The sequence below is a fragment of the Protomyctophum bolini genome (assembly GCF_963924005.1).
Source record: "Protomyctophum bolini genome assembly, chromosome: 12".
NCBI lineage: Eukaryota > Metazoa > Chordata > Actinopteri > Myctophiformes > Myctophidae > Protomyctophum > Protomyctophum bolini.
The window spans coordinates 32,538,982-32,558,489 of record NC_137873.1 but is presented as its reverse complement, the minus strand read 5'-3'; the positions used below and the strand labels follow the sequence as shown (position 1 = coordinate 32,558,489).

The window sequence follows — 19,508 nt, the reverse complement described above, 5'->3', positions numbered from 1 at the left end:
ACAATGCACATACAATGCGTACATGACATCCAGTATGCATGAGGTTTTTTACCTTAGGTCCTCGTGGGCCGGACAGACCAGGGGGTCCCTGGGGAAAAAATAAGCAAACAACCAAGAAGATAGCATGTTGAGCAGATACGTCAAATAAAACCACAACTTATATACAGTAGGTACATGCATGTGCATTGTGCAGACATTGTGCACGCACGCACGCGCACGCACGCACACGCACACGCGCACACACACACACACACACACACACACACACACACACACACGCACACACACACACACACACACACACACACACACACTGACCTGTGGGCCTCTGACTCCAGACCCAATTAGCATATCACTCTTCCCAGATCCTTCCAAGTCCTGAAAGTGCGCACACACACACACACACACACACACACACACACACACACTAGCAATCAAATAATTGTAGTGGAGTAAAAGTATATTTGCCTCTGAGATGTATAATGGAGTCTAAGTAAAAAGTACAAACAATTGGAAATATTCAGATTATTCCGATTAAGTACAGCACCAGAGTAAATGTACTTAGTTACTTTTACACCACTGATTACCTCTACAAAGAATCTGGTTCCTGGAGGTCCCGGGGGCCCTGGTGTTCCCGGGGTCCCGTTGGGGCCCCTCTTCCCTGTGGGTCCTTTGGCGCCTGGGGTCCCGGCCACGCCTTCGGGTCCACATTCACCCTGGAGACACAACCAAGGACCAGTGGTGGAAAAAGGTACAAGTGACAATACTGCAACACTAGGTTACAAGTAAAAAATAATAATAAGTCCAGAATTCAAAATGTGCTTGAGTAAAAGTACAAAAGCATTGGCATGAAAATGTACTTAACCCATTCTGACCTGAGATCAGATTAAAAAAATGTCTGTTTGAAAATGACAGTTTTCTGAAAAAGCTATGTTTCTATGTCAGTCGTTATTAGATTTTTCAAAAATAGCAGACCTACAAGCTCGTAGCGCGCCTCTCGGTGGCGCGCTATGAGCTTGTAGATCTGCTATTTTTCAATAGCTAAAGCATAACATAATGCTAACACCAAAATGGGTCCCCGCCTAAAATGGGTTAAAGTATTTTCGAATGGCCGAAATGTATATAGTGTTTACTGTTTTGTAATAATTAATCAAAGTAACTAGTAACTAGAGTTTTCAAATAAATATAGTGTAGTAAAAGTACAATATTTGCCTCTGAGATGTAGTGGAGTAGAAGTAAAAGTATTGGAAATTGGAAATACTTGAGTAAAGTACAAATACCTCAAAATTGCACTTAAGTACAGTGCTTGAGTAAATACTTAGTTACTAACATGTATAACTCTCCGGAGTAATCCTTTATTTTAGTCCGTATTGTAGAACCGGTGATTTAATAAACAAAAATAATTCAAAATAACAAACGTGATCAGCCAGGGTTCTAATTCTGTATGAACGGTCTGTAGTAAACAACTAACATAACATAACTCTTCCTCTGATTAGAGCAACCACTTCCCTCTACATCAGAACAGAAAGTAAACACAAGTAATCCCATAATACTTAGCCTGATTATCAGACTGTAGCTTTGACTTGAAGCTGACATTCTGACATTTTGTCTCCTGTCTGAGCGATTTCAAGGGGGAGGGGATTAGAATTTCCCTCAACCAATAGCCATTGTTGTTGTTTTCCCCCTCCTTCCTCATGTGTGTTGCGCTGTGTGATGACGCTGTGTGATGACGCTGGCCTCAGCGCTGATTGGTTGTTCGTTAGACCCACCCCCACCACCGATTGTCATTGGATAAAAAAAAATTGTACCGAAGAAATTATTGCGAACGCAGTGATCATGTCTGTCTGTCTGTCTGTGTGTGTGTGTGTGTGTGTGTCTGTCTGTCTGTCTGTCTGTCTGTCTGTCTGTCCCGCTATACGTCCAAATATGGAGTGAGTTGCATCAATACGTCCAAATATGGAGTGTGTTGTATCAATTACAAACAAATCACTCAGCTCCATATATGGGCACAAAAGGGGCCAGGTCCACATATACAGTAACAGCGGGACAGACACACAGACACACAGACAGACAGACAGACAGACAGACAGACAGACAGACAGACAGACAGACAGACAGACAGACAGACAGACAGACAGACAGACAGACAGACATGATCTGCAGGGTCTCAGCTGCGTTCGCTTCCCGCGTTTGCGCGTCTTACTGGTAGGTTCACAGTGCAACACCAGACCAAGAGATGCAGTCCACTCAGAGAGTGGGCGGGTCTTTGGGCTGGATCCAGGCTACATAATACTCCTCGCCGGCGCGCTCAGCCCGCCAAACCCAGTTAAAGGAACAATCCCCCTGTATATACCATAGGGTTACACACGGAGAGTATTCATGTTGACAAAAATACTGTTTTCAGGAGGCCAATGCTTGTCTTGCCTTTGTTAAGTCATTTAAATGGAACGAAGAGATGTAGCAGAAACTCAATAAACCCTACACCCTGATCAATCAATCAATAAACCCCACACGCTGATCAATCAATCAATCAATTAAACCCCACACCCTGATCAATGAGTTACCTTTTGTCCAGTTGGTCCATGTAGGCCGGATTCACCCTAAGAAAAAGATGGACGGTATAGAAAGAAAGAAAGAAAGAAAGAAATAAAGGGTATTTGTTTGGAGTTGTTAACAATGGTCATGGATAATACATACAGCTCCTGTTACATATCTGGACACTATTTTTCCCGGGGCATATTGGTTAACACCCTGAGCAGCATGAACGGAGGGAGGTCTCCGTCCTATGAAATAGTTACACTCAGCGCTCAAGACAGAGATTAATCACAGGACGGAACATTAATGCTATCCTGTCGCTAGTCGCGTTAGAAGTAAATCATACCTCCCGTTGTTGTCGATCGCCTCACGAGTGTTTTGGCTACATCTAGCTACATTCAAGATGGCGCCCGTGCACCTTGAAATGCACACCGTAGCTGCAAATCGCTGGGCGCCCTGATTCAATGGTCCTAAATACCCCCGGGCGTTCGGGGTGTAGGACATTTTGATTGCATTTGGTATGTAACTACTTAATTTAAGACCAGAAGTATGGTGAGAAGACAATTAATCTGTGATGGTGACAGATGACCATCCAACATTCTTATACATAACACATGTGGATGTGATAGACAGCATCTGTTCTAGGGGTCATGAAAAACTGAGAAAAGGTTTGTCACGAAACCAAGGCAAGGAAGAACTGAGTAACTTTGTATGGCAGGTCGCAGTCAACTTAGAAATATGACTTTCCCATAATAATGCAACATGCCTGCGTTCATGGCACCACAACACTTAATACGTTGGCTGATGTATAAATCAACGGCCCGGTTGCTAGGCAATGCCTTGCTCACCATTCACTTCCTTGTTTAAGGCTTAAGTCTAAAAACCCTTTTTTCTCTGAATCTACACTGCATCCATGCAGTGGATCAAAGCGTGGATGTTCCGGGATAATTTCTGACTTTATGCACCATCACGGGTTACAATATTAACGCTTCTGAAGAGAAATAACTTCATCAGCGCGATAAAATGTAGAAATGGACATAATAAAAGCTGACTGGCACTCTAGCGGCATGATTCTGAAGGATTCAGTGGCACCAGAAGTGTTTTAATGCACAGGCCAGACATTTTCCAGTTCTTCAATGGTTTTACCTTCACTCCTACAGCTCCTGGGAGACCTGGAACTCCATCTCTTCCTGCTGCTCCCTGGATAGACAGACGGACACATTGACAGAGAGACAGATACACACAGACAAAAACATAGAAGTAATGAGTAAGTAATGGTATGTCCGTTCGCAGGTTAGGCCTATGTCCCTTCAGCCATTCCAGTAGGGACAACAATGATAAACGCCATTCCAACAAGGACAGCCAGCATGGTTTAACTTGACTGCACCAGAGCAAAAGGACGGTCAGGTTTCTTCACTGTACAGTTAGTAGAAGATTACGTGAGTTGTACGTGAGTATGTGAGACGTTCAATAGATGAGAAAGTCCCATGGCACAGTGGGGTAGTGACTGCATATTTTTGACTGCTTGAAAAGCTCATCAAATGTTTGACTTTTTGTTTAATTTTTTAATCCGACAATTTTGCAACCCATTTTTTCACCCGGTGTCAATTATCTAATGTAATCCTGGGCGCTACTCTCCTCCCTCTACTAACCTGGCGAGAGCTACGGACTGACACAACGGACACATGCTTCCTTCTATGCATGTGGAGTCCAAGCTGCTTCTATTCACCTGACAGGGAGGAGTTTCCCTGGTTGGACATAGCACGTGGAAGGAACACGTTATTCCAACCAGTTCCTTTCCCCCATCACACGTCTCGGCTGGACAGGGGGAGGCAATGATTGACTTCTTGAATACGGTTACAAGTTACAAAAGTAAAAAATCTTACGGGATATTATTAACTATTAAATTGGAAAGCAAAGTGATCACAAGCTTTTTACAATATTGCAAACTAATTTGAGTGTTTCACATTTGATTTTCTTTTCAACAAATTCTCAGTCACATCAATATGCGTTATATGCCTTGAAACACTGTCTCTAAGAGCCCTTGGAATATGGTCAAAGAATACAAAGAGAATACAACAGACTATAGTGTAAAAGGCAGATTCTCTCCATGAACCATGTTGGATGAAGGAAGCAAAAAATGGCTCAGAACAGTCAATTCCATTTCAGCTCAAAATTCACTGTAATTCCTTCATTGAAATGAAATTGAATTGACCTAAGTTCTTGGTTGAAAACAGATCAGATGCCTTGTTACTTGTTAGCAAAAGTCGGCTGCTACGAGTTTGCAGAAGGGCAAAGAAATGGCACACACGTATGCACGCACGCAGTCGCACACGCACACACTCACACTCACGCACACGCACATGCACACGCACACGCACGCACGCACACTGCATTGGATTGAATTGAACCTGCAGCCATTGAAACCAATCAGCCGTTAGTGAAGACAATATGGTTGGAGATCATATACAGTCAGTCTGTCAGCTTGAATACTTAAACAGTGAGCTAATAGTTGGGTGTCATTTGATGTGCCATGCTACTAGTACGTATAGGTACAACGGTTCTGGTTAATAACTCAAATGAGTGCATTTAATTTCTTATGGTTTACTAGACAAGAATGAGAAAGAAGTTAATTTGTGCATCCCCATTTTGGGCATGTCAAAACCTTTAACAAAATAGCAAACAGCCGATTCACAAGCTTGCAACACCTCCTATTCTTCCTATCGTATTGTGAGCTTGCAAATCAGCTATTTTAGCTACATTTTAAAAGGGGCTTAAGTGGTTACAAATACATTTGCTTTGCTAAAGTGTTAGCTCACTCACTGTGCCAATACTTAAGCTTGTTGACTGTATTTCTGCCTTTTAGCGCCTGCTGGTTCACAGAGGAAACCAGAGCAGTATACCTCGCCTGAACCCCATCCGGAACCAGATTCAAACCCGGAACCATCAGAACCAGAACCAGAGCCAGAGCCAGAGCCAGAACTAGAACCAGAACCAAAACTAGAACCAGAACCAGAACCAGAACCAGAACTAGAACCAGAACTAGAACCAGAACCAGAACTAGAACCAGAACCAGAACCAGAACCAGAACCAGAACCAGAACCAGAACCAGAACTAGAACCAGAGCCAGAGCCAGAACTGAAATCAGTACCGAATCCAGAGCCGAGCTCTGAGACAGCCTTAAAGGTGACCTCTGAGCTGGAATCTGAACCATCAGTACCACTAAACCAATCATCTAAAATCTGGAACAGAAATGCAGTACGAGAGAGAGAGAGAGAGAGAGAGAGAGAGAGAGAGAGAGAGAGAGAGAGAGAGAGAGAGAGAGAGAGAGAGAGAGAGAGAGAGATGGATGGATGGATGGATGGGAGTGATGGAGTAGAGAGAAATAGAGAGAGAGAGAGAGAGAGAGAGAGGGGGGAGTATAGATTAAGAAAAAGAGAGGATAAAAGATGAAAAAGAAAGAAAAAGAAGAGAAGAAGAAAGGCGACATGAAAGAATGACAAGTGTAAAAGAAGAGAGATAGTGGACGTGAAAAAAATGACCAAGCAAAGAGAGACAGAGTGGAGACAAGACAGACAGACAGACAGACAGTTAATGACAAAACTACACAAAAACAGGACAAACTCAATGTTGCTGAAACTCAGTGAAAAACAAGAAAACAGTAAAACACTTTCAATTCAAATTAGAAACAAAATATTAGGAACAGAGATGGAAATGTGGGAGAGAAAAGAGACAGACACAACAGACTAGTAATCCTTATCGAAGCCTAAACAGGACATGGATAGTTTGGATACATGTTAATTTGCATTGACACTACCTCAGTCCAGTGTAAAATAAGGACAGGTCCAGTTTTCCAATAGTGTATGTTAGCACTAAAACCAACCAGGCTTTTGTTTGGTTTGATGGCGAGGGGGGAAAGAATATAGAGTATAGACCCTGGTGGACTTCCAAGTGTTCCTTGTAAGGGAAGTTTAAGTGGTTTTAATTAAAGGCTCTTGTTGAAAAGACAAAACCATCCCTCTGGTGCCTTAAAAAGTTATTGAGTTTTAATAGTTGAAATGTTGTTCTAACATTATTTTCCGACGTAACTTACAGGTATCCCAGGCTTGCCTGGGGGCCCGTTCAGGCCGTCTTTTCCACCGGCACCGGGCGGTCCGCCATGGCCAGAAGACAGGCCATCTCCTGAGCCCAAAGGTCCAGGGGGCCCCGGGGGCCCGGGGGGGCCGGGAGGACCCTAGTTACGAGAAATAAAGAGTTGTTGTCAGTGTTGATTTCGTCAACTAAAACTATGACGAAAAATGTTCGTCGACTATACCCTTTTCGACTGACGAAACTATCTAAAAATCTAAATTTGCTGCAAAAATCAACACTGGTTGTTAACTTGTTGTTGCTGTTGCACATCGCTGGGCTTTAGACAAGAAGTGTATGCATGGTTGTCTTTGCATTGTCTGTAGCTAGAACACACTGCCATCTAGTGGTTAGAACAGGACCATTCCGTACCCGGAGCAGTTCTGTGTCACTGTCCAAGTCTTCAAACCCAGAGCCCAGGGCATCGGCTCCATACTGAAAAACACACACACAAGTTTAGGCATTTAGCAGACGATTTACAGTAAGCAAGGATAACACGAGGTAATACATGGGGGGGGGTCCAAGTCAAGACCGAGTGTTGGAGGGGGTCGAGACTCGAGACCGACGGGAGGCGAGACCGAGTCGAGACTGTGAGAGCAGGCAGGAGAGTCAGCTATACTCTTTAAGCGCCAGACAGCTCTCTTATAATGTTAATGTGAATGAGCTCCTCATAATTTGGGTATACCGGTAATACATTTCTGCATTGTAGTGCATTGTGACTCGAGTGGACTCGGTGCAGAGAAGAGTCCCGAGTCCCGAGTCTGAGATCGAGTCAAGTCCAAGTCAAATTATGTGCGAGACCGAGACGAGACAGAGTAAATGAAAATGTGTACTCGAGATTGGACTCGAGACGAGTCAGTGACTTGAGTCCTATAACACTAGGTAATCAGATGTATAGAAATAGTCATCTAGGATCATAAGTAGACTAATATCATCAGTCTAACAGTAGAATATACAAAGAAGATCAATAATCTGTACATTGAAACTATACACACTGACTAGGCTATAGTATAGAGCGTCGCAGTCCCGCCCCCGACAAAAAATTGTTGTCATGATCCCAGTTGGCTTTGACCGAGGCTTACAGGTCTTTAAATAAATACTTTATGAAACGTCTGTGGGAAAAAACTAATTGGAAATTGTCGCCCGGGGCACTCGTTGTCAAGAAAGGGGGCGGGACTGCGACGCTCTATAGGATGTATAGCAGAGAGATGAAATAACTTTGCAGATATTGTGATGTTTTTGGGGGTATTGTCTTGTCTCTGAATTCTACTCACAGGTACACTGCGGGATCTTGGGGGTCCAGGGGGGCCGGGCAGGCCTGGGGGCCCAGGTGAGCCAACTCCTTGGTCTCCCTGAATGACAGGATGCAGGTGGGAGGTTGTTGTTGTTTAGTAGGGAAACAGAAGAGGAAAAAGAGTACAATTAGAAAGTGAATGGAACTACAGTATAGACTCAGGGTATGCGCATGCATAAAGTGAATGGCAAAGTGAGAGGAAAAGTGAGTTTAGCATTGTTTAACGTTGTTTAATGCAATCATATAGGACTTTTCTGTTTAGATGTATGGGCTGTCAAAGCCAGAAAGTATTTTTTTTAACACTCAGTAGGCGTTCCTGCATAATGTCCGGGTTTGATGATGATGTCACGCGCACACCCTCTATAGTAAGCAGATGAATACCCTGCTGAGAGACGACTCTAATGGGCTATAAGCACACAGAATAACCCTTCTTACTTCCGGAGAATTGGCCCATAGTCATCAAAATGTATTAAGACAACCGCTATATGAAGATCTCAGAAGGACGGGCAGGCAGAGTCGCAAAGGTAACACAAGCAAGGTGGAATAGAAAGTGAGTAAAAGTTTATTTAATATTACAGTACCTTCTCCCCTTTGGCCCCAGCCTCTCCAGCCAGACCTGGAAACCCGCGCGGTCCTTTGTCTCCCTAGATGAGAACAACACACAATTAGCCCTCCGCTAAACCCCACCACAAAAAGCGACTGTCCAATGCTAATCCAAATAGTTTAGCAACCGTTGCGAAGGCTGGCAACCTTTCGTCACCTCATAGCTGTGACTGTCAGTGTTTTTTACATGGCTGTGTTGTTGAACACATACACGACTTAACGTCAAGTAAGTTACACGACTGAGCCACCCCCAGGTGATGGCGATAATACTAATCAATCACCGTAGTTCCGTATTTCTAGTTTATTGAAATAATGTCATGCACATTTGTCCAGTGCATAGCCTACTGCAGGCCTGGTTGACTAGATTTTGAAACTCTTGCCACTGAAATGATCGATTATTATTGATGGAGAAATCCCATCGTTTAATGTGCATCTCAATGGGTAAGAAGGAAAGCTTGCCATGTCTCCTCTAATAGTAACCGTTGCTAACACGGGTTGGAGAAGGACTTAGCTAAGGGGCTAATTCAGAGCATCTGATGTGAAGCATCATGAACAGTGAAGAAATTACCGGTAAATCATTTTTCTGTGTGTGCGGTACCCAGTAGAACGGTGTGACAGCGGGTTGCAGAGGGAAGGGGGAGACTAAAACTATGACGAAAAATGCCCGTCGACTACCGTTTTTCACTGACGAAAACTATATAAAAACAAAACAAGAGCCAAGCTAGGACAGTCACAAGGACAGGACATGGATTGCAAAACGGGTTAAGAACATACCGGGACTCCTGCGTCACCCTTGGTTCCCTAAAGGAGAGAGAGGAACGAGAGAAAGAGCCAATGTTAATGTTTTTTTTTTTTATATAATATTTGTTTTATTTGGAAAGTGCAGTATAATAGTACATATAGCATTTCTACAAACGATATAAGAGCAGTTCCCAAGATTTTCTTCTTTTCTTTTTTTTCCCACCCCTCTTCCCTCCCTCATCCCCCCTCCATGTGGCAACATCTCCAATGTCTCTGTATAGTATAGTCCAATGTTAATGTTAATAGCAGATAGATAGACCCCTGGGGGACCCCGGTTAACAAAGTATACAGTATATATATACACACTTACACAGGGTTTAATAGCACTCTCTAGTCTACAATGACACGGAAGGTGTCAACTTAACCTATGTTATGCGGAAAAAGAGAGAATGTTGATTCTCTCTTTTTAGACAGTAGTAATAATTACCAGTTGTCCGTCTTTCCCTGGCTGTCCAGTAGGTCCAGGTTGTCCTTCTGGTCCTTGTGTCCCCCGGGGGCCCGGCTGCACCTGGGGCTCATCCAACGTCCCGTGTCCAGAAGGAGAAGAAGAGGTACCCGATGGGCCAGGGGGACCCGGGGGTCCTTGGTCCCCTCTTGCGCCTTTTGGGCCCCTATAGATTCTTTGACCCTGGAGAACCGAGTGGAAACAGAATATGATATTAACTTTTTTATCCCTCCGGAACACGCACGTGCACATACTGTACACGCGCACGTACACAACACGCACGCACGCACAACAATATGTTGACCTTTGAACTTACATCTCCTCTCTCGCCTGGTTCCTCCGTTTGGTGTGAACCTGCTGTGCACAGGATATGATGTCATTAACAACAGCCAGAAATTGAAGCCTTATACTACATAATAAGATTAGAGCACTCGCCTTTCGCACCACAAGATTCTGGGTTCGATCATGCGCACCGTCAACTCAGCGTATGGCGGCTTTTGGTGCTGGTGACCACCGCTATCCCCGAAAACTTCCAACATGACGTCACTGAGCTGCGGTGAAGAGAAAACCACCGCTCTCCCCAGAGTCCTTCTCTCTGTTTTTACCAAGGACCGGAACGGTGCTCACCCAGACTCGCTCGGCGCCATGCACCGACTACTACATGACCCAAGGGACTAGTATCCGAAACCATGTACTTTTAGAGACAATCGGGGAACCTTTCCATTTTGTATAAGTCTGTCAATATTATAACCGTATTTTCACATATCGAACTTTTCTTCCCTAAAATAACACCCAAGATATTCATTATGAAATCTAACAATTTCATTGCGTTATAAACCCCCAGCAGAAATACAGAACACATTAACTGTGATTGAGAGAGGACAAATAATGTGGTGGAGTTTGCATGTGTTCCCTGTGTTTATGTGGGTTTCCTCCTGGTACTGTGGTTTCCTCCTACACACATGCAGTCTAGTAACATACTAGACTGCATGTGCTCCTAACCAAGGTACTGGCATTACAACTGGAATGGGCTCCATGCACACACACGGAACTTGGCCCCGTTCCCTACTTCCTTCACAGGTGTTACCGCTGACACTAATGGAGGCTCTGTTCCGTTCTGGTCAAACTGCTATTGCTGTGCACATCGGCTCACTGGAAAGCGTACAAATGGAAACCAAATGGACCATTGGGTCCATTTGGTTCCATTTGTACACTCTCAGAGTTATGGGTGTCCTTGAAATTAAGAGGCTTAATTAGTATCATCGGTAACACCTGTGAAGGAAGTAGTAAGAGTAATTCTGTGTGCATCTAGCCAATAGGTCCCCGATGGTCACTGTACTGGTGCTGTACACTAATATATTACTTAGGATGGCTCCAGTGTAGATGATACATTTCAGGAAACCACCTAAGTCCTTTTTTGAGGTTTTGATTTATTTGCTTTTGCATAAATAAGTGCTATAGAGCGTCGCAGTCCCTCCCCCTTTCAGAAAAACGAGTGGCCCAGGAAATGAAAACCCACTTTTTTTGTTGTTTTTCTTCTTTGTAATTATTTGTTTGGCCCGAAAAATTGTGTGTGTTGTCATGATTTGTCACGACAAGAGTTGGCTTTGTACGGCACTTAAAAGGTCTTTAAATAAATTAAATAAGAAGGAGAATGCATTGGGTTTTCATTTCCTGGGCCACTCTCTTTTCTGAAAGGGGGAGGGACTGCGACGCTCTATAAAGCACCCTTTACGTGTGTGTATTGGTTAGTAGTAAAAAGCGCTTCAGAAAGAAACTCTTAACTCCAGTGGACCCTCAAACTGTCTGCTAAAGTAACTAACTCCACCACCTCTCCCCCTCTCATGCAAGTAATTGACAGTATATAAAGTCACAACACCAACTTTGATGAGGCAGTATTGCTATGTTTCCACAATATATATGTAAGTACATACGTAAATATATAATATTCTTTTTTAGTTGTAATGTCCCACATACCTGTAAGCAGCAGCTCTTCATTGGCCACTGTTGGGGTCAGGTGACCAGAATACTCATCTATCTCCACCTCTGGCGCCTCGGTGGGAGGGGCTAACACTGGAACACTGTCCTCCTGACAGACAGACAGACAGACAGACAGACAGACATCATATAAAAGGAAAGAGATACTGTATTTAGACTGATTGAAAAAGAGATATGAAAGTTGCCCATTTTTAGCCCTCACTGTTGCTGTGTGTCTGGTGTTGTACTCCTACAATTATGTGAAAACTTTAGTTACTAGTTACTTTGTAGATTTTGATTATTATTACAAAACATACACTAACCCCTTCAGCGCTACATTTCGGCCATTTGAAAATAGCCGATCTACAAGCATGCAATGCGCTGCGATGCGATACGCATTGTGAGCTTTGTAGATCTGCTATTTTCAAAGGATTTGCATACAATTTGTTATCTTGAAACGGGACATTCTGCAAAATGAGTCTATTGGCACTTTAAAGTACATTTGGATGCCAATACTTTTGTAAGTACATTCTGAATTCGGGACTTTTAATTGTAGCGGAGTATATTGCAGTATTGATACTTAAGTAAACAATGTGAGTACTTTTTCCACCACTGAAGCTTGGCAACTGTGTACATGGCTGTCTGTCCGCCATGCAAGGCTTCAGTTACTAACTAACACTGTGTTTACATTATGGCGGCTGCATTTCCTTCTGAAGCTTCAAAGTCAGCGTTCATTATGGGATGTTTGGGGTCAGGCTGACTTCCTGGTTGTGGGAGGATAAAACAGACAAACGGAACACCGAACGCACGCATGCACGCACGGACGCACGCAGCTGTTGTATACGTTTCCTGCTGATTAGGAGTACCGTAGGTGAACACGCGATTCATAATTTTAAAGAAAAGTCACTAGACGTCTCAGTTTGGTGTGTCAGGAAGGATGCATGTGTGACATCAATCACGTCCATTCATCTGTTCTGTTGATCTATCAATCACCTGTCCATTCAGAAATAAATACATCCCTCCCATATGCATCCCACAATACACACTCACTCACCCACCCCCCTGTCGCAAACGCACTCACACCCGTCACGAGCGACATGTGTGAGTACGTGTGGGGCATATTTGATCATCCGTCGACGTTAGATGGGACCGCCTGCGATGTCACATGTTGGTGTGTGTGTGTGTGTGTGTGTGTGTGTGTGTGTGTGTGTGTGTGACCCTTCCCCCACCCCTAACCGTTAACCGTAACCATTCACCCTCTATGCCTAACCTTAACTTCGTCCCAAACTTTAACCTCTGTGTCTATTAACCTTTTTTCTTTTTCATATTTTTTTCCCCACGATTTTTGTAACCCAATATTTTTCACCCGGTGTCAATTGTCTATGTAATCCCACCCCGCTTCGAATGCTATCAGCCTATAAATCAAGAATATGTCGCTGATCAGAAGCTTGGAATAGAGCCAATATGTGATAATAATCAGACATACTAGGAAACGCGTAAGTGAAACTACTGACACGTTAGGGAGTGCTTGCTTTTTGTGACCATGACCAACCATGACCGTGACCATGGCGCCGTCTCTGGTGGCCTTGAGCCGAGCATTGCGACGGGCACCAGGGCCGACTCAGCGCTGTTCGAGTTGCGTACCGAATACCGATAGGCACAGAATAGTAAATATTAGTTCCCCCTACTTTCCATCCATGCCCCCGTCTACACTGTCCTGGGAGCGCTCCAAGTGAACACAGCTGAGCACCATCGCTGAAAACAATGTCAGTATGGCCAATATGGCCATATTCCAACGTCTTGATAACGGATGTTAGCGTGAATTTAATGCAGTGATAACATATGAATCCGTTGGAAATCCTGCGCGCTACACTCCCTCTGCCAACCTGGGGAGAGGAACGGACTGACCTCATGAGGAGTCCAAGCCACTTCTTTTCGCCTGACACACGCCTAACATGTTTTTTACTGGTGTTTTAAGTGTTTAGGGGTGAGAACGGTGTGACGACCAGGAGGACCATTGTAAAACGACAGGGAATCCCGTCGTGTCAAAGGTTGACGAGTGGTCAGATGTTGGCCCAATCCGGCACTATGGTGCAGAGAGAGAATGTGTGGCCATCACTTCTCCCACTCATCTCCATCCATCCATCCATCCCATCCATCCATCCAGCCAACATCAGTCTTTCATCCATCCATCTTACCCAGGGTCTGTTGTGCTTTCTGTCTTTCTTCATCATCTCTTCTTCCGTCTCCCTGTCGTCCAGATCACCGTCTCCGCTGACATCACCCGAGGCCTTTAGCAAACATTGCATCACAAATTCATTTCAAGGCAAAAACTAGATCTAGCAGGAAACATGTACTGTACATATATGGACGCAAAAGGCTTTGTTTATAATGACAGAAAAGCCTTTAGAAAAGAAACAAAGCCCTGAAACATGACTGTCATGATCATGACAGTCACGCTTCCACTTCAGACTGTTTTTTTTTTTTGGACCGCTACATTTACAGAGCAAACATGTACAACACACAATGTAAACGTACATACTGTACATGTAAACGTTCAGATTTCAAATGTAAAGTGCTCACCACGGGTGTTAGGACGTTATAATTGTCCTGGGTCAGCTATTAGCACCCGTGCGTTCCACGTTGTTCCGCATTGACGCTCGTGTACGAGCGTCATGTGAAACACGGCTAGAAACAAACTAGTGATTTAACAGGCACCAAATGTCATGATGATGATGATGATTATGGTGCTTCCTGTCATAACTTAAGCACCTGAAAGGTCAACCGCCAGTATACTGTACGCTGGCCACATGAGGAGTGATGACACTTAACATGTTTCCATCACATTCATCATGAGACTCAATTCTGATTAATTGAATACACAGGACCACATTGGAAACAAGCCCTTCTTTGTGTTGTGCTTTTAGCATCATTGCATAATTGTACCACTGTACGTTTTTTTGCAAACTGTTAGTTTGCCACCAACTCCAGCCAAGGTTGACTGTGCAATACACCCCCATGACCACTAGAGGGAACTGTTGATTCATACCATCATCACCAAACACAATCTGTCCATAAATGGTAAATGGTGCATTTATATAGCGCCTTTATCCAAGGCGCTTTACATAGATTGTGCATTACATTCACACATTCACTCATTCACACACACATTCACACACCGACGGCAGCGGAAACCATGCAAGGCACCAACCAGCACATCGGGACGCACACGTGTGTGTGTGTGTGTGTGTGTGTGTGTGTGTGTGTGTGCGCGTGCGAAAGACTCACATAGGGGTCATCCTCCTCACACTGCTCCTCAGCTGCTCTTGGATCGTCTTTTATCACCAGCTGCTGGATCGAACCCTGATATGAGAGAGAGAGAGAGAGAGAGAGAGAGAGAGAGAGAGAGAGAGAGAGCAAATACTGTCAAATATATGTATTCATATTATTCCATAATGAAGTCAATAACACAACATTAAAGTGACTTGCTCTTGAATGGAGCTGGATACAAAAAAAAAGAAACATGAGAAAGGGTCGGTATCTCCTTTTTCAAAGTGTTAGCTTAGCCATTAATGGTACTGAGAGCTGGAGAGAAGCCTGATGCACATCAACGATGGCTATGGCTTAGGAGGTAGAGCAGGTTGTCCAATGATCCGTGGGTCGGCAGTTCGAATCCCAGCTTCCCCTGTCTACATGTTGAAGTGTCCTTCTCCTGTCCTTTCCCCTGTCTACATGTTGAAGTGTCCTTCTCCTGTCCTTTCCCCTGTCTACATGTTGAAGTGTCCTTCTCCTGTCTACATGTTGAAGTGTCCTTCTCCTGTCCTTTCCCCTGTCTACATGTTGAAGTGTCCTTTCTCCTGTCTACATGTTGAAGTGTCCTTCTCCTGTCCTTTCTCCTGTCTACATATTGAAGTGTCCTTCTCCTGTCTACATGTTGAAGTGTCCTTCTCCTGTCCTTTCTCCTGTCTACATATTGAAGTGTCCTTTCTCCTGTCTACATGTTGAAGTGTCCTTCTCCTGTCCTTTCTCCTGTATACATATTGAAGTGTCCTTCTCCTGTCCTTTCTCCTGTCTACATATTGAAGTGTCCTTCTCCTGTCTACATGTTGAAGTGTCCTTGGGCGCTTTGAGTAGGCAACTACTTTATGGAGGTTAAACTCACTTTGCCACACACTTTGCCATGACTCACATTATGCATGCGCATACCCTCTATAGAGTCTACACTTTTACAAGCCTCATCCCTTCTTCGGACACTATTAAGCCCGATTATACTTCATCGTACCTCGTTGTCACATGCTGAACACAGCATGTGTTCAGAGAATCCTGCGTCTGGACAGACGCAGGGATCTCTTCTCCATGGTCACAGCTGGACGCAAATTGTGATTGGCCGGAATGAGATGATGTATGATGATAAGAGCGCCCCTCGGTTTGGAAAAATACAATGTAAATGTAAATGCCTCTCATTTGTGGTTCAATTTGAGTGTAAGCCAATCAGAAGGCGGAATAGAAGTGACATCACACATTGTGTTGTGTTGTGTTGTGTATGGGTGCGTGTGTTTTGCCCCTACAGTTTAGACCTGAGGCTGTGTAAATGTTCTCATTTCTTCCATCCCAGCAAAATACAAAAGTATTTCAAATACAGCCCATCTCTCACTTGACACTTCACTCTTTCCATGGGGCCTTATGTTATTTTATTCATTGCTGTTGGCAGTTCCCACCTGACGTTGTGTGGTAGTCCAGACTGTTCCAGACCGTACTGATTAACAGCTAGCTTACATAACGTCTTCAGACTAGGACTTAAATCTAAGATGTACAGGTCATCAGGTTTGCTGTCTGCTCCAAAGAGAATGATACGGTCTCCCACCACCATGCAGCAGCACATCCTAAATGTGGCAGTCGGGCCTTCCCCCTTGGGCTCAACATTCGTACAGGAGTTGAATTCTGGGTTGAATTTCCAAATGTCGCCGACACCAGATATGTACAGCTCTCCATTGTAGAAAATAGTTGAATTACCATAGTGTATTTTAAGAAGCTGTGCTGAAGGAATTATCAGCCAGTGGTTGTTCTCTGTGTCGAACACTCTGATGTTGCATCGTGCTTCCGCCAACTATAAACATCTTTGTCCCGATGATGGTGGAAGAGTGCCTTGTTGAACTAGGCGGTGGTGTGCCACTGGTGTTAATTAAAGTCCAGACCATTGTGACTGTGTCCATCTTGTAGATATCAGAGGTTAATCTGTATCTTAACTTTGGTGGGAACTGCCCCCCGTGGATGTACACGACCTTCCCCAGGACACATGCTGAGTGGTCGCGCCCCGCCGCTGGAACAGTACCAGAAACCCTGGGCTTGAACCATCTGTGGGTGTCGACATCAAAGGCATAAAGTATGTTGCAGCATGTACTTGTTTCGACAGAACCTCCCCAGATGTAGACGGTATATTCTATCAGCACAGCTGTGTACCTCTGGCGTCTGGAGGGACGTTCTCCTTTCGGGGACAATTTTGTCCAGCGCAAAGACACCGTGTTGAAGACGAGGACCTCAGTGTCCTCACTGTCGCTGTCCTCTCCTCCAAAGGAGTACACCTCGTGCTCCACTGTGACAGCAGCTTGGTATGGTCCCCATTTTGGACCTCCGCTCCAACGAAACACCGTCCAATGAAACATCTCACACGCACGTTCAATCAATGTTTCTTAATAATCATGCAAGGATGCTTGTTGCTAAATTGCATTTTAAAGGACATGGTTGCGATGACATTGTGCGATGATGTAAGTGGTTATGTGTTTCTTTTACATTTGTTCATCAGCACTATGACGTCACTATCATGATGTCATCTCCATATTTGGACATAGGCCTCATTCACATAGCTGTTTGTACATTTCATAGTGTAGAGTTTAGTGTATATGTCCTTACATACACTGTGTATATAAGTCTGACGTGCGATTCATGAACACTCTACTGCAGATTCGTGAAAACTTCTTAAGTTCTTATACAGTAGCCGACACCAAATCTCTTCACCGAAAATAGCTGCTGTGACGCGTTGTGAGAAAGTAGATCTGCTATTTTCAGATAGTCTTCCCTCCAGAATAGGGTTGCTAAGGTTCAAGTGATTAATTAAAAAATAAAGTAATTATAAAAAATGTAATAAAAATTGTATATATCAGCACATTATTCACTAATTTAGACTTTGTTGTGTGGCAGTGTCTTTTTTGTTGTTGAAAATATGCCTTTTTCTTTTTTTTTTACTATAGGCCTATGTCTATGTCAACATTTTAATGATTATTTTTCTTTTTTTTTGTATTCAGACAGTCAGCAATGTGTAAAACGCTCCCCCTCAGTGACACATCTAGGGGCCACATTCTGAATTCAAAGATGTTCCTAGAAGCTTTGTCATTGGTTAAAAAAACCCGGTCAAAATGAGAAATGACAAAGCTTCTAGGAAAATCTTTGAATGCAGATTGTGGCCCGTCACTTGGGAGCGTTTAACCCATTGCTGGTCATTAAAAAGGTAATTCAAATGTTTGACATATTGTTGCTTATAGCGGCTTTAAGTGAATTGGTTGTTTTGGGGCATAAAGCTAAACCTAAACCTTCACTGAGTTACACACTTCCTTTGTGTCATAAATATTTTGCCGCTAAGGTGACATCCTGGCAAAAACATTTTCTCTCATGTCTCTTGTTGTCTGTATATATATCTATATATATATATCTTTATATACTGTACATTTGTATATATTTTTACAGCTAGTGACAGTACACTCCATCAATGCAATGTTAGCTGTCGAAAATGCTCATAAACAAACCTCAAGGTAAGGGTTTTTGGAAGCGTCTTTCACTGGAAGAAGTAGAAGCCTCTTTTGACCGATGGATTTCTTAAACATTTTTGGTAGGCATTTCAACACCTGTGGTATTTCAACCACATGTGTTCTTGGGTGCGTTTCCGGCATGCACAGCTTCACAAATAATTCTTATGAAAGAGCTTGCTGATACTAGGTACGCAGCCGCAACATGCTCAGTGTTAATTTAACCCATTTAGACCTGAGGACGCATCTGTGTCGCCTTATAGCTTTTAACCACTTTTAACCACCAATCATTATTGGTTGGTGTTACTTTAGCTATTGAAAAATAGCAGATCTACAAGCTCTACAAGCAGATCTTCTATTTTTGAAAAAACGTGAAAACGTGCGCAAATCTTTGAATATATATTCGTCCACAGTGAACAGTGAATATTTGCTTCTGGGGGTCACTGGAACAACATATTTTTATATATTTTCTACATAGTTCCAACTTCCAACACTATTATTGGTCCGACAGTCATTAGATCGACAACCTACCTCAAACCCTAACCTAACCATAACCGCAAGCACGGGAGCAGCGCATGCTCGAGTGCTAGTCCGACCGCTGTTCCCGCATGTCGGACTAATGCTCTGTCGGAATTACATATCCTTTTTGGTTGTACTTGACATGAAACAGTTTGAGAACCACTGCTATAGAAACATAGGTTTTTCAGGAAGCCGTCATGATTTAGAAGACATTTTTAGAACGAGGTCCTCCTCGGGTCTTAATGCATTAACTCTTTGACAGTGTGGAAATAGACCTGTGCGTGGGTACAGTCTTCCGGAAACAGAGAAGTATACACACTGCTGGGAAGCAGTTTCCAGAGGAGACAGCCCACCTTTCAGCTCTTTATCATGGTAATGAGACTGTGTTGGTTCTGAGGTCAAAACA

The 19,508-nt window shown here is 43.6% G+C and overlaps 1 protein-coding gene across 4 annotated transcripts in view; it reads right to left on the bottom strand.

Annotated features, from left to right (window-relative positions):
- col15a1b (collagen, type XV, alpha 1b) overlaps positions 1 to 19,508 on the bottom strand; it is a 70,922-nt gene that overhangs the window by 22,338 nt on the left and 29,076 nt on the right. For 2 of the 4 annotated variants that reach the window (XM_080777457.1, XM_080777459.1), the window contains exons 6-21: positions 15,072 to 15,146; positions 13,982 to 14,074; positions 11,784 to 11,895; positions 10,123 to 10,163; positions 9,789 to 9,989; positions 9,335 to 9,361; positions 8,539 to 8,601; positions 7,938 to 8,015; positions 7,036 to 7,098; positions 6,629 to 6,769; positions 5,439 to 5,777; positions 3,682 to 3,735; positions 2,565 to 2,600; positions 588 to 716; positions 319 to 378; positions 53 to 88 (exon numbers count right to left, since the gene is read on the bottom strand). In XM_080777457.1, coding sequence (XP_080633583.1) covers positions 53 to 88; positions 319 to 378; positions 588 to 716; positions 2,565 to 2,600; positions 3,682 to 3,735; positions 5,439 to 5,777; positions 6,629 to 6,769; positions 7,036 to 7,098; positions 7,938 to 8,015; positions 8,539 to 8,601; positions 9,335 to 9,361; positions 9,789 to 9,989; positions 10,123 to 10,163; positions 11,784 to 11,895; positions 13,982 to 14,074; positions 15,072 to 15,146 — 1,548 coding nt within the window. The remainder of the gene's footprint in view (positions 1 to 52; positions 89 to 318; positions 379 to 587; positions 717 to 2,564; positions 2,601 to 3,681; positions 3,736 to 5,438; positions 5,778 to 6,628; positions 6,770 to 7,035; positions 7,099 to 7,937; positions 8,016 to 8,538; positions 8,602 to 9,334; positions 9,362 to 9,788; positions 9,990 to 10,122; positions 10,164 to 11,783; positions 11,896 to 13,981; positions 14,075 to 15,071; positions 15,147 to 19,508) is intronic. The other 2 variants (XM_080777458.1, XM_080777460.1) reach the window with 2 other exon arrangements.